The sequence below is a fragment of the Channa argus genome, chromosome 4 (assembly GCF_033026475.1).
Source record: "Channa argus isolate prfri chromosome 4, Channa argus male v1.0, whole genome shotgun sequence".
Taxonomy (NCBI): Eukaryota; Metazoa; Chordata; class Actinopteri; order Anabantiformes; family Channidae; genus Channa; species Channa argus.
In genome coordinates, this window is record NC_090200.1 from 4,043,403 (window position 1) to 4,058,135 (window position 14,733).

At 46.0% G+C, this 14,733-nt stretch overlaps 1 protein-coding gene across 2 annotated transcripts in view; it reads right to left on the minus strand.

Annotated features, from left to right (window-relative positions):
• Positions 1-40: 40 nt before the first annotated feature.
• Positions 41-14,733, minus strand: part of LOC137125040 (plakophilin-4-like) — a 29,062-nt gene continuing 14,369 nt past the window's right edge. For both annotated transcript variants that reach the window (XM_067499927.1, XM_067499926.1), the window contains exons 7-22: positions 13,753-14,215; positions 9,681-9,851; positions 8,670-8,871; positions 8,397-8,529; positions 6,922-7,135; positions 4,852-5,035; positions 4,055-4,172; positions 3,365-3,559; positions 3,102-3,275; positions 2,862-3,012; positions 2,293-2,485; positions 2,119-2,203; positions 1,870-1,987; positions 1,662-1,793; positions 1,473-1,546; positions 41-1,350 (exon numbers count right to left, since the gene is read on the minus strand). In XM_067499927.1, coding sequence (XP_067356028.1) covers positions 1,093-1,350; positions 1,473-1,546; positions 1,662-1,793; positions 1,870-1,987; positions 2,119-2,203; positions 2,293-2,485; positions 2,862-3,012; positions 3,102-3,275; positions 3,365-3,559; positions 4,055-4,172; positions 4,852-5,035; positions 6,922-7,135; positions 8,397-8,529; positions 8,670-8,871; positions 9,681-9,851; positions 13,753-14,215 — 2,865 coding nt within the window. In that variant the 3' untranslated portion in view covers positions 41-1,092. The remainder of the gene's footprint in view (positions 1,351-1,472; positions 1,547-1,661; positions 1,794-1,869; positions 1,988-2,118; positions 2,204-2,292; positions 2,486-2,861; positions 3,013-3,101; positions 3,276-3,364; positions 3,560-4,054; positions 4,173-4,851; positions 5,036-6,921; positions 7,136-8,396; positions 8,530-8,669; positions 8,872-9,680; positions 9,852-13,752; positions 14,216-14,733) is intronic.

Below are 14,733 nucleotides of genomic sequence, written 5' to 3' on the forward strand. Positions count from 1 at the left end.
CTTTTTGTCGAAATGAAGTGAAAACCACAACCCTCACGTGTCTCGTTGTGATATAATCTTTAATCCCTTTAAGTTTCCCTCTGTAACATTGCAGATTATCGTCACCATCAGTTTTGGACAGAACAGACAGATGGGATATTTTGGTCAGCTCACAAGGAAATTAATAAAAAATAATCAATAAATAATAGAAAAATCTTCTCCACACGATCACATATAAAGTTCTACATATTGAGTACAACAATGTAACAGGACAGTTGAACCATTGGATCTGTACAAATAGATTTTCAGGTTTTTTTCCACACGTTTCACATATTTCATGGTATACTGCACTTTTTGGCCAACATTACAGAAAAGGTTACAGGAGTAACCCCGGGTTCTCTGAGTCTTTAAAGGTTCCCGAGAGTGAGGATGCTCATCTTTAAGTTTCTCGTAAATACAGGTAAATACTATCTGTCCCAGGTGTGGTCCCTTTTCTTACAAGATCCCCACCTTCTTTTCTCTTGCATTCAGGGTGATGCTGGCGGACGATACTTATGTTATAAAGCCAACACACTGCACACTTTTACTGCGGAGAAATATGAAATCAGTTGACATTAACAATCACTCTGGTGAACAACAAAGTTAGGGCTGGCTTGTTTTGTTTTTAGTTTTTTCCAAAAAGCACCTTTTGATCAAGCCAATCTTTGTTCTGTTCTCTTAAAAGATGCTTAGACCATGTACATAACAATGCAGATAAAGCTCAAAATCAAATCAAGCAAACGTGGACTTGATCTACTTATTTTCTTTACATGTTTAAAATGTTTTTAAATTTATTTCTGAATTTTACACAAATATTAGGAGTTCGAACTTCAGTCAATTACACCTAATAATCCAAGAAATTGTGGATTAATTTGGAAGCTATATTTCTGTTTTATTCATCTGGATTGTTGTGTACATGGTGTAACTTAGTCAAAAGCCGCAAACAAAGCCCTGGTCACAGATGCACACACATTCACATGCGTCCTTAACCTTCCCACACAACCGTACAACGTGCCCCACGGAAACAGATGCCCACGACGGCAAAGCTCAACATACACAGTGTCCTCTTTGTTTTTACACCCAGGAGTCAGGGGAGCCGCTGAACTTGTTCGCCCTATGTGAAGGCCTCCGCGTTGTGGAGTAGAAGTCCACGTAGTTGGTGTTGGCTTTGAATCGGAGCGACTGGTTGGCGTAGCCGTTAGGGGACGATGGGGTCAGGTGGACGGGTTCGTCATCGTACCGCTCCTCTCCGTAGCCTTGTGGGGACGAGAGGTACATTCTGTAGCTGTTGTAGTTCTTCCTGTCAGGCTCATCGTAGAATGGCTCTGGTTGCTGGGAGAAGAACAATGAGGTGGTTTATTGGAAAGTTTAGTGGAAGAATCTTCCACAGAAGAAACCAGTGTCCACAGCAGTTTTGGACTGCTGGGTGCTTGTTTAGGGATTTACTCTCTCACCTGGGACCTCCTCAGATCCTCCCCTGACTGTGAAGAATATGTCTCAATGAAATATGGGTTTTTTTTCTCAGACCCTGAAGTAGAAGCAGCACAGACAGCAGAAAACACACACACAGTTTAAAAGTATGTTAAAAGTGAGAAACACCAGTGGCACCTGCACAGATCCCCGAGGAGGAGCTCCACACAAACCTGTGAACTGTCTTTTGTGTAAACTGTTGTCTCCATAATATGAGTCGAGTTGCATAGATGACTGTGCCCTCTGATAGTTTGAACTGTGTCTCCTTATCCCGAGCATCGCCGGTGAGGATGTTGCACTACCACCTGAGGGCAAAACGGTTGACTTTGTTAAAAGTCTTTCTGCCGTGACAAAGTGCTCCTCAGTCACAGACTCACTAACCTGATTGGATGACGGGGGACATCTGCAGAGGGCTGGTGGGCAGAGTCGGCTGTGAGCGGTAGCGGTCCCGCTCCAGAGTGGAGATAGGAGTGATGAAGTGGGTGTAGTTCCATCCGTCCTGCATAACCGGATCAGACCGGATCAGAAATAGGATCTCAAGACCAAAGTACTTTTGCATGTGTGTGCCTATCGATGTGTGTGAAATGTGTCTTGAAATGCTGTTAAATGTGTTGTCCTGGTGGTCTTGACCTGTTTGTAAAGATTCCTCAGCTCCCTGTACTGCCACAGCGTGTTCAACACCTGAGCCGCTGCCTTCACCACCTTCATCGAGTAGCTGTGACACCACACAATAAAATGGTAAAACCAGGAACGTACATGCTGTTAACAAACCCTTGAATTTTCTTCTACATGATGGTTTCTCACCCTTTCCCTCGTCCTTTGCTGATGTCTACCAGCTTCTCGATGCCTCCGCTGTCGGCCAAAGCTTTGGCGTTCTCCATGTTGCGGCTGGTGACCTCGTGCAGAGTGCAGCAGACCGAAGCGACCGTGTCGTCCGACAGCACAGAGGGGCTGCCGCCGGGGAGCCGGTTCACCAGATCCCGCATGGCGTACTTTCCTGCAGGAGAAGAGACAGAATGCACAATTCATTCAGACACGATCTCCTGGACAAAACACATCAATATACCTGATGAATGTAAGTCAGGAGGTGCAGAAAGAGGTGATAATTTTCCTGTTTGCAGAAAAAAGGGTATAGCTGCTTTTATAAATATCTTTGCCCATGTGTCCTGCTCGGCTCAGTAAATGTAGGATCTTGTCTCTAACTATTGTCCACAAGGGGGCAATGTGTTATCACAGTCCAACCTCAGTCTGATTGGACTGGATGAGCTGGTGTCAAACCGTAACCTGATACAAAAGGCAACTTTTCCTCTTTTAAAATTTTCCTCAGCTGAGTCGATCTGTGTGACTGTGTGTTTGTGTATGAATGTTGAGACCGATCAGCTCCTTGTTGCGGCCATCCAGCGCCATGTTGCGGAGGGCGGTGGCGACGGAGCAGACGACCCGATCGTTGTCCATCCTCAGCAGCTCCACCAGGATGGGCAGACCCTTCTCCTTACGCACGGCAGCTCGGATGTAGGCTGAGAACTGCACACACCCACACAAACAGGCAGCCTCCTTAGACATGATACTGCTAAAAACAATTTGTCTGGTTTGGAAAAAGAGCAGAGTCCTACCTTCCAGTTTCCAGCAGAGAGGTTTTGCAGTGACCCAGCGGCGCCTTCTAGCGTGGCCGGGTTGGAGCTTTCAGCCAGCAGGTTGAGGTACGGCTTCACCACCATCGGGTGCCACAGCAGCTCGGCTCCTCTCAGAGGCTGGGAGAAACCCGGGATCGGACTGATACCATCCCACTGCACAAAAGAACAAGAAGAATATGTAAACACCTAAAGTGTCAGTGCAGGTTCAAGCTGAAAACTCTTGTAAATCCCCAACCCCGTACCTTCTCGTCGGCCCAACCGCCCCTCCTTCTGCCGCGCCTCCTCTTGCCCCAGCAGAGGTAGTCCAGCTCCTTGGCTGGGGACGAGAAGCCCAGCAGCGTGTCCAGCTCCTGGTTACCGAGGTGACGAGAGGAGGGCATCTCCACCTCCAGCCGGTATGAGAGGTTCCTCAGGGTGCAGACGCTGTTCTCCACAATCTGGGTCAGAGAGAAACAGAAGAGCAATCAGCTTATAACATTATGCCACAAACACTGGGGGAAGGATTAATGATTTCCCTGATAATTTGGAGACTGGATGTGTTGATAAAATAAAGCCCGCAGGTGGCGCTACAATAAAAGGACTGAGCTGCTATAATCAGTAGGTCCTCCACATAAACCAAGAATTTCATGGGGGGCAGATAAAAGCTGACTAGTGGCCTGCGGGTGGTGCCATTTGTTTCCAGATTTCCCCAAAATGTAAAGGGTTTATTCTCTGAGAAACCTGAAACTGCTCGAGAATTAGCAACTTTTGGCCCAAACTTGTCTTAACGTGATCTCGGTCTTTGTGGTACTTTCCATTTATCTGCTTTTTGGCTTTTTTTCTGCATTAGGTTTAGGTCAAGGTAACTTCTCCTAGGAGTAAACTGTGACAAAACAGTGTGTGCGTGTGTGTGTGTGTGTGCGTGTGTGTGTGAGTGTGTGTGTTTCCAGCACCTTGCTGTCATAGTCGGAGGTGTTGACGCACGCTTTGAGGATGTGAAGCAGCGAGTCGACAAGACCTTCACAGCAACGCAGCTGACTCCTCGCCTCTTCTCCGGCTGAGCTCAGGTTCCTCACACACACACACACACACACACACACACACACACACACACACACACACACACACACACATTAATTCAGACTTGAGCTGCAGTGTGTGGATTCCCCCACAGGGTGGCTTAAAACCTGCCCAGATACAGTAAAGGCGGGAGCTGATCCTCCAATAGGAACCTTGAGCTGCAGCTAATGGAGAGCTGACACGAGAAGCCTGCACAACAGCACAGGACTCCCACAATGCATTTCTATACCATCAATCCACAGCATCTGTCCGTGTGTGCGTGGTGGTGGTGGCTGTGGACAGACGTGTATTTTCCCTGCAGCACAGAGCCACTGAAAGTTGCCACGTTGCAGCACAGAATGTAGACCCACCTCAGGATACACACCTGGACTCAGTCCTGATTGGCTCCTGACGCTAAAAGATTGATATACATCATTTAACTGAGGAGTCTCCACTCAGCAGGTTAAATTGGATTTGTTTCATCTGAGTCAGGGTTGTTCTCAGCCAATTAGAGTCCAAGCTGTGGCCTCTAGTTCAGGTGTGGTTTCTGCTCCACTTGTGTCATATGGCAAAGAAAAAAGTGAAGCAGTGGTGGTAAAGTCGCATAAACATGCTCATCAAAGCTCATTATGGCAGCGTTTTCATACACAGTGTATCTACTTTAAAAGTCATCAAGCGATTTGCTCCTCACCTCAGGCAGCCGGTGGTGTTGCGCAGCAGGAGGGACGACTGAAACTTGACTTTGTGCTCGTCGTGGTGCGAAACGCTGCTCCAGCCCGAGTGTGGAATGACGACCGTGTTGGTCAGCGTGGTCAGGGCGTCGCGGATGATGGTCATCTTCACCGCGTCGCAGGAAGAGAGGTTCCACAGGACACCTAGAGACACAGAGAAAGACATGTTTGTTAACTAGGAATCTGAAGCCATCCAAAAACTGATACCGTACACACACGTGAGCCTGGTGATCATTAGTGAGCTTCAAAGGTGCTTTGGGGACTCTTTGTGCATCACAGTCCTGCATCTCTATTCTGTCTAATCACCACTGACCATTTACATTTTACATTTTTTGTACTTGTTGGCTTTCATTTCATTTCACCCTGCTCAACCTCAACAGGGAAAAACTAAACTGAAGCGAAAACACTGCTGCAAACTGAAAGTGATAAAAAAAACACCGATAAATGAGCAATGCACAAACACCAATCACAGATTAGCAGCACATGAACATCCACTGTATTAAAGCTGCAGACTGCTGTGTCTTTATTCTCTCTCTTCATCTTCCACAAAGCTCTTTGCAACAATGAATAAAGTTTATTTGCTATATAACAAATAATAAACTTAAAAAATATTCGACAGCGAGGAAATTAAACAGACGCTTTTGAAGCAGCCTACAGTACATGTGGTGCACATTTTTAGCGTGGGTGTGAATCAAACAACAGCAACAACTCAGTTGGAGCCTCACTTCACCCTGCAAGCTGCAATATTTAAATATATGTACAGTAAAAATACATCGGTGTCACCAGTTTAAAGTGTTGGCGTGAAACAGAGGAGCGAGAATGAGACGTCGGGGGGCTCGGTGCTTCTTTGTGTGTCCTTTATCCTTAAACGGTGTTTGTCACACGGTGGTGGATCCCACAGTCAGAGCATTTGGGTGGAATTAGAATGGAAACCAAGCTATATGTGGCCCTGAGCAGTAAAAATAAAGCAGAGCGAGGCCCCATCGTCTGAATCGACTGGCAGCATCATTCGTCCTGTGTGCGCTGGGGCTGCAGAGCTGTCAGCTGCACCCTGTTTCCAAAGCACATTATCTTAGCATCTGTCCCGAGGACTGTGCCGAAATCTGCTCTGTCAACACTGGGCGCCGAGTGTTTAAGCCGCTGCCGCTTTCACCTCCCACAGAACAGCCGATACACAGATTAATCCTCAGACGGACGGACGGACGCTCAGGCAGCCAGTGGACCCTGACTGCAGGTTAACGCCCACACACATCACAGCGGGAGTTTGAATGTGTCATGTTGTGAACGTGGACACAGCTTTCAGCTGACGTCACTCCTGTTTCCTTCTCTGTTGGTGGGATTTTGCTAAATTCCACATTTCATTCATTTTGAATGAAATGTGTTGATCCAGGTGCAAACCAGTAGAAACACTGCATTTCATTGGCTTTTTGAAAGCATTTCTGCTATTTTCTACTTTGAAAGACACACAGTAACACAACATGTGATTATTTATAACTATGTGGCCAAACACACACACACACACACACACACACACACATATATATACATATATTAAGCACGTATTTCAAATAGTTGTGCAGCAACTATGAGATCTGTGATATCAAGAAGACTTGATCTCACAGTTCTTTCTTGGTAGTGGTATTATTTTTACAGCCCTTCCTTGGACAATTAAAGGTGCGCTGTGAATTTTGTGACCACTAGAAAAGCTATAGAACAACGTTTTTAACCAGCAGGTTCCTATTTAAGTGTCATATTCCTGCCATCTGTTTCAGTTGGCAGCAGCAGAGCTCCAAACAGAGGCAGCATTTATACCCTCAACAAAAACTATGAAGGAAAAGAATTGTTGATGACAAAGACTTGATAAATAGTAACCATCAAAACGTTTGACTAAAACTAATAAACTCTAAGACTGGTTAAGAAGAAAAGTGCAAGGAAGAAAACACGATTGTGAAAAAAATACCTCTTTAAAGTTTTTTAAAAAGAATAAATGCAACAAGCTTCGTGATTGTAACTCAACCTCAAAGACGTACCGGTGACCAGCTCACGAACTTCATTGTCGGTTGTTTTCCTGAGGAGGCGCAGCAGGGCGGGAATCCCCCCGCAGTTCCTCAGAGCCACCTTGTTGTTGTCGGTGGCCTTGCCGTACACCAGGTTTCTCAGGGCCCCGCAGGCGCTCTTCTGCACCTCGGCCACCTTGTGATCCAGCAGGTCCACCAGGTGCTGGATCCCTCCCAGGTGACACACCTGCAGGCCAGGGACCAATCAAAGTGAGAAGACATTACATCATACAAAAGAAAAGAAAAAAACACCATTTCAAAGGACATTATAAAGGATAACTGTCCTTCTCATAAATTACTTTAGGACTCTAATGCCTCAAACTCACAGGAGGTCACTTTAAGTGCACAGTTTAATTTCAGGATGTTGTCCTTGCAAAAAAATTCATGAATAAATAAACTAATTTCCCAAAACAATGATTCACTGGGAGTGAAAAGACTGAAACTTCACTGTGGCATGTTCAAAACTTTCTTGTGTCATCTCGAAATAAACTCGTCTCAGGAGAGCAGCAGACGCTCCCTGTTTCTCTCTGATTCTGTCTTCAAACCGTCACTGAAAACATTTGTTTCTGGCTAAATGAGCAGGCGTGTGTCCAGGCTGCTCCAAAGGCTAATTAAAAGCTCATCACCAGACAAACCAAACGGCACTAAAATGGCTCTCGCGTGAAGCTGCACCATTGTGCAGTTATTTACTGCAAGGGAAGCAGAGCAAAGAGGGAGCGTGCTGCGTTTCAGCGCGACGGAGCGCCGGCACATTTGGCACCAGCATTACTTAAAGTTTCGTCGGAGCAGATGGCGCCTTGGCTCGGCGTTTGGCAACCAGGGTCTCCAAAATAAAGTTCAATTTCAAACCCTGTGAGTTGAGACACAGTGCAGAGACGCGATAGGAGGAATGTGAGGTCTTGTTTTATCGGTCAGTTTGATCGATTAACAGCACCACCAAATCTCTTTGGGTCATGTGAAACTTTGTTTGAAAAATGCTACTAGAAAAGCACGTGAATCTCTTTTTTTGTTGCAACAATTTCAAATTTTAAAAGTCTTATTTAGCCACTAAAGTCAATAAAAGAAAACCAAACACATTTTTAATGCATTACACTTTTTTTGTTTTTTTTGTTTTAGTGTTTATAGAATTACCACTTTGCATATTCTAAATCAAATTGCATATTCCAGTATGACTGAACTGCAGTGATCTTAAGGACGTCAGATTTAATCACTACTTCCTGAATGTACTTGTTTGGTAACTGTTACTTAACAAAACTGGAAGCTACAAGCTGCAAATGCTAAACTCATTTTGCTTGTAAAACAATTATTCATCTGTTAATAATAATTGTGGGTATTTATGTGTAAAAATTAAACAACGTATTGTTTCAAAGCATTATTTTAGTGTAAAAATAACGAACTTTACACGTCAAATAAAACAAAACATTTGCTTCGCTTTCCCGTCGCCTTACCTCCACCTTGACCCTGTTGTCTCCGTAGCACAGGTGCTGCAGGTAGGCGGCGGCGTTGGCCTGGACGGATGGGAAGTGATGCTGCAGCATGTGGATGACCTCCGGCAGCTCCGGGTCACGCCAGGCAAACTCCCTGAGGGGAAACACAAAGGAAGGAAGGAAACATAAATCAGGTCTATTTCAATGTGTCATTTTGGAATTTGAATTACTGGTTGACCATATTATTAATGCTAATCACGCTGATGTTTAGATGTACTGCGTGTGTGTGAGCACCTGGGGTCCTTATGGATGCTCTCGATGGAAGGGGTGCGTGTTGCAGCCCGATCCACCAGACCCGAGTGCCGGTGGGAGAAGACGGGCTCGCCGGAAACCCTGTAGGAGTCTACAAACAGAGCCGCAGGGCTCAGCCCGTAGCTGCTTCTTTGGTACGGCAGTGTGCCGCAATGGCTTGTGGTCCGGGGGAGGGTCCCCATACCTGAGGAAAAGTAGCCACAATGTGATTTGTTTGGGGGGGGGGGGGGGGGTTCAAAGATCCAGAAAGGGATCATGCAGTTGGAGAAGCAGCATGAAGACTGGAGGCAGCTTCTATTGAGCTACACGATCAAAGAGAAAGTATGTTACATAAGAGCTTAAAGAGGCAGTTTAAAGTAGGGAGCTGTCTCGGAGGCCAAACCTGTTTAAATCTTGACTAAACAAACCTAAAACGTCTCTTCAGATCCCCCAATATCAAACTCCACGGAGCTTTCGGCATTAAATCGTTCGGCAAAGGCTTCAATTACGAAGCAGCCGAGTACATGAAAGGCTTCAGCCTAATTAAGTTTTGACCTCGGGGAGCGACGGCAACAACGGATCCTGTGCCTGTAAACCATGATTTCCACCACTGATTTTAGGGAAATAATCTCCTGAGCAGACATAAAATGGAGCTCGGCTTCTCAATCTGGGGATTGTGAGGCTCATGAGGGGGACGCCGTGTAAAACCAGGTTATTCACTGTATCAGTTCTTGTCTTTATAATAAAACTGTTCTTTGGATTTGCTTGCTGTGCTCAAACGAGCCACTTTAATCATTGAGAATTGAAATGAGAATTTCAAGGTGACATGTTTCAAAAACCTGGCTTTATTTAAAAAAATCTTGTAATTATTTAAAGCGACACCTTGAGATCTGGTTGCAGACTTAAACCTAACACATAAACTAAAATGTCACGTCATGTCAGCATGAGACCACCCTGCTGTTAGGTGCACTCCATCTTAAGTGCTAACAGCCAACACTGAGGGCGATGCAGTACCTGTGCTCGTCCTGTAGAGGGAGCCCTGGGGGTCGTGGCCGGGGCTGTGGAACAGGGGGCTGTGGAAGGAGCGTTCGTCAAAAACTGGTGTGATGTGGCAGTCTGGAGACAGTGCCGCCCTCAGCTCCGGATCAATCTGCCCCACGTGGCCCGCGTACGAACTGTGGAGCCCTGCAGGTACACGAGTACTACAAATATTTACTCTGTACTTTTTACAAACTAAATAAAGGGAATAAAACAGGTTTGTACAGTTTCTGTTTGCTCCACATGGTTTCACACAAATCCTATGTACATCTGGTTATGTGGCCCGTCCGTAGGTGAGGCCCTGCAATTCCATGCATTTCACACCAACGCATCCCAACTGTTGTGCTCACAAAGCGCATGAAGACTCTGGTCACTGAGAGTCTGCTGCGGGCGCTCGTCATCAGCGAGTCAAACAAGCAGAGCGGAGAGGTTTTTATTTTTTTACCCCATCCTCCAATCTCAAAGTAGATCAGTTCAAAGAGCGCTCCAATTATAAAGAGGCTTTAGGGCACGAGGGGGGGGCGGGGGGGGGGGGGGGGGGGTGCAGCCTCTGTGGATCAGTTCAACAGCAGAAGCACACAGTTTGCACTCAGAGCTGGTGATGACGGAGCTATTTGCTTTTCCACTTCTCTTTTCTTGATTTACATAAATTTCTTAGTGAACAAAATGGAAGCAGTGGAGTCTTATCGCAAAGTTCACTTCGGGACCTTTGTTTTCTCTTCAGCATAAAGGACACAAACTAAAGTTTAGACCTTCGGGTTAAAGGATGCTTCAACTGCCAAATGCTTAAAATGAGCCAACGGAACCGTGAAACAGAGGAGAGGCCCATTGCTCACTGTGTCATGCTCCCCAGTGGGTCCACGAAGCCTTGAGGTGCTCGTTTAAATAAGCAACTGATCACGACGAGGAAAAGTAAATGTTCTTCCGGCACTGTCATGCAGAACAATGAGGCTACAACTGCAGAATCTGTAGTTATAGTCACGACCAATCAGATCCTCCCCTGTTCTAACCACTCTGGCTTTTGTCACCAGTGGGTTGAAGTATTCCCCATTTGTGTCACCTCTAAAAGAGGGGACGCACAGTCTTTGACGGTCTGGAAGCAGCACAAACCATCTGGAAGTGGAAGAACCCACAAATACCTTGTGCCAAAACTAAACTAAACAGTAATTCAAATAAGTTGACGTAGCCACAAGTACTTCTTTCTTTCTTCTGGGTGGGTTTGGTCCCTTGCACTCTCATTTGTGACACACAGTGTTCAGGATTATTTTCAAATTACTTGCGCTATTATTCGGTTTCCATACAGCCTGACATCTGCACATTAAGTGTCTTTCACATGTTCCAACTCAAACTTTCATCCTCAAAATATCAACATATGTGGGTGGATTGTACAAAGTTTGTCCACATAAATCGTGTCACAGCTACCAACCATCTTTGGCCGCTCACCAGGTTTCACCACCTAAGCTACGAGGGCCACTGATCAGTAAGTGCCTAATCTTGTATATCCATCTATTGCTTATCTCCCCCATGTAATCTGGGATTATGCTGGATCTGCAGGATAACTGGGAATAAGGACTTAGGCGACATAACAGGCCACTTAGCAGCACTGCAGGATGAACATCACTCAGTTAGAGAACAGGAGAAATAATATTCAGACTCTGCCTCTGACACACACACACACAGCTTTCACACATGCACAAACACATCAAAAGTGCAACACAGGAGGCGCGTGACTGCAAGTGCACATCGCCGACATCTGCACTGATGCACACACACACTGTGTTTGTGCAAAAAGACACGTGAAAATATGGACTAAATCAAACCTCAGGTCACAGCAATAACAATAATATTAATAATAAAAATAATAATAACAATAATAATTGTGGCTTCTGGTGCCGCCAGCTGATAATCACATCTTTCTGGTAGAAACAAGCCTATGTGGGTCAGTGGGAGCGGCTTAGTGAAGCGACAGAGGGCAGGACGGAGGAATAAATCCATGGCTCTGCAGCATCAGCAGCACTTCTATAACTTCTATGTAAATCCACCGCCAGCTACGCAGCAGTGTGTGTAGGCAGGGAGCAGTCGATGATGATTAACGAAGAGAGGAGGGGCTGCAGTGGAGTGTTGGAATCTTATTTTGAGGAGGACACGTCACACATTGTAGCAGCGCCAAGGCCTCTGTCATCACTTTCAATGCATCCATTTTCAAAACGCTTCGGAATTCGCTCCAAGGAGTCCTGCGAAGCATCTGCACGGGCCTCACAAAGACGAAGGTTGGATGTCCAGGGATGCCAGCCACAGCATGGTTACCACCTCGCTACTATGAGCTGCTGCAGACAGCGGTGTCCTGCCCTGCCCTCATTATCCTGCATGAAACAGTCGTAAAGGAAGCTGGACTCTAACTCCCTGCCCCTTTCTGAATCGACTGCTTCACATTAGGCCCAATAGATGCTAACGTGGTTTGTTCTACCTGTTTTCAATTTGCTAAACGGTGCCCGAGAGAGGAAGCACTTAACAGCGGGCGACTGTGAGCCGCTGCATTGTACAGTAGCTACTACACTGTAGAGGTGTTTGTATACTGGGCTGTGATCTTTTTTTAAGCACCTTGTCTTCCTTCAAAAGTCCCAACAGCCAATAAGATTAAAACGAAGTCTAACACCAAAACATTTACCCGCTACAAGTGAAATCCTCCCCCCCCCCCTCAAAGATCACATTTCCTTTTCATCCTGGCACGCATCGAATGAAACTTTATCAAACCCAGCAGCCCGATCTGCCAGTGCTGCAAGATAATTCCACTAAAAACCCCATGAAATGAGCTCCCTAAGCCCGAGATAAAATCACCTGCCGAGCTTGCAGTTATTTTGTTCAACATGCAGCTTTATTTAATGACTCTCGCTGCCTCACAGAGATACAGGACACTCTGCACTGCTCCTGCTCAGTGCAAGTGTTGTGTGCTGCAGTATTGAATCAGTCAACTTTCCCGGGACAAAGGAAATGGTATTAAATCAACAGAAGAAATGGCGGCGTGGCTGCGGACCTCAGCTTAGTTTATTTACAAGGTTTTCTGAGGGGCACCACGCTGATTTTCACTGCAGCTCTGCAATTTGCTCCGATGGAAACTTACTGTGAGTTTTTCCGGCCCAGATTTTGACCTGGTTGGACTTGACCTGCCAATCCTCCACGGTACCAAGTGACCTCTCTAACCACCACTATTTGCACTTACTCAAAAGTCGGAGCACTCAACGACACTCAGCGTGCTTTTAAAGGCCTGTAAAGGTGACATTACAGCTGTATTCCACATTTCTACTTGAATACTGTATTTTCTTTAAGTGTTTCCCTATGCACCGTAATTAAAAGTGACACGGCTTTCGTGTCACTCTTTTCATGATTACAATCTTTAAAACAACATTGTCTCGAATAAATAAAGAGACTTTTTTTTGGACATGACCTGGTGTTTTGTTTTTAAGTGTAGCAGGTCACAGGATAAATAGATAAATCTTTAATCTGAAGGGGTCCCGAGACAAACAAGGGTTGGCAAAAGTGACCTTAAAAACAGGGAGAAATGTAACGTGAATCACTGATGTGAGGAGAAACCGAAGCCTACGCCTGTGGTTTCCAGCTTTTTTTAAATGACAGCCTTTTCAATGGGCACTAGACGAAGCTTGAGCTTAAGTATCAAAGCCACACATTACCCCCTTGTGATCCTGTGTTTTACATTGGGCAGGCTCACTGTTACTTTGTGCTAAGCTAACCAGTTGCTGGTGGGAGCTTAATGCAGCATATGAACATGACTGGCATCAATCTTCTTTTTTGTCTCTTGACAAGAAAAGCCATTAGGCATATTTCCCAAAATGTCACACCTTTCATGTCTCACATTTACTCTAATTAGACCCTGTAGAAATGACAAATTCAAGGATGCGTTTGATGTTTAAGCTCAACCCAAGCAGCAGCTGCAGTGGACCCAAGGGTGACAGGTGTATTGTAAAGGCACCGTTCTTTGGTGCAGGTTCGGTACGTCGATGCGAGGACTGGGATATTTAAGTGGACTGACCTATGAGGCTGTCTGGGCGGGGCAGGGCACTCCTCTGGTACAGGCCATATGGATCAGCTCCGTAGGCCACCGGCTGGCTCTGCCTGGGCAGCGTTGAGCCGTAGTGCTGCGGCACTGCCGTCATCCCCGAGCACAGCGGCGACCCAGCCAAACCCCTTCCTTCTACTAGAGACAGGGTGGAACCCAGCCGCCCACCTCCTCCTAAGCCACCTCCAGTCCCGCTGCCCAGGGCGTGAGTGCCGTCAGTTGGGGAGGTGGGTGACGGGCAGGAGGGAGGCATGGTGGTGCCCAGGAAGACGGCAGCCAGAGGTTTGGGCTCGGAGAGGATGGGCGAGTCGTAGGTGCTGCCTTGGGATGTTCTCAGGGAGATGCGGGAGGGTGAGACAGTGCCGGCGGTGCCACAGCCGGGAGACTGGCTCCTAGAGGGGAGGGACGCCATCCTCCGCAACACCCGGCTGGATGCCTGGGAAGGAGATGGGAGAAAAATGACCCAAAGACAGGATCAAAGTGACATAGAAAACCTGGCGAAAGAAGCTGCAAAACTACTTCAGGAAACAGATACACTTATACTTTAATTGGTGAATTTAATGTTTCAAATAAAACACATTCATCTCTGAACATGTTAATTGTAGCTACTAACACTTCTGGGACCTTTCACTAGAAAAAGCCTATTTTTTTACTAATTCTTTACCTATTATGTGACACGAGGTAGTTATTACAGCCACACTTTGGGAAATAAATACAATTATTAAATGACATTTACTGACATTTTAGTAATTTTCAATTAGTATTCACTCGATTCCTGGCATCCGTGTGCTCTGCAGGCCCAAAACAACAAAAATGTCAAGTATAACATCCGTAACACTTTGGACAATTAAGCGTTTTCAGAATAAAACAACTAAAAAATGAGCACGAGTCTGCACACTGCAGTAATTACCAGTAAGGCGACACTTTGAGGTTGGATGCTTTGTCAAATCTGAT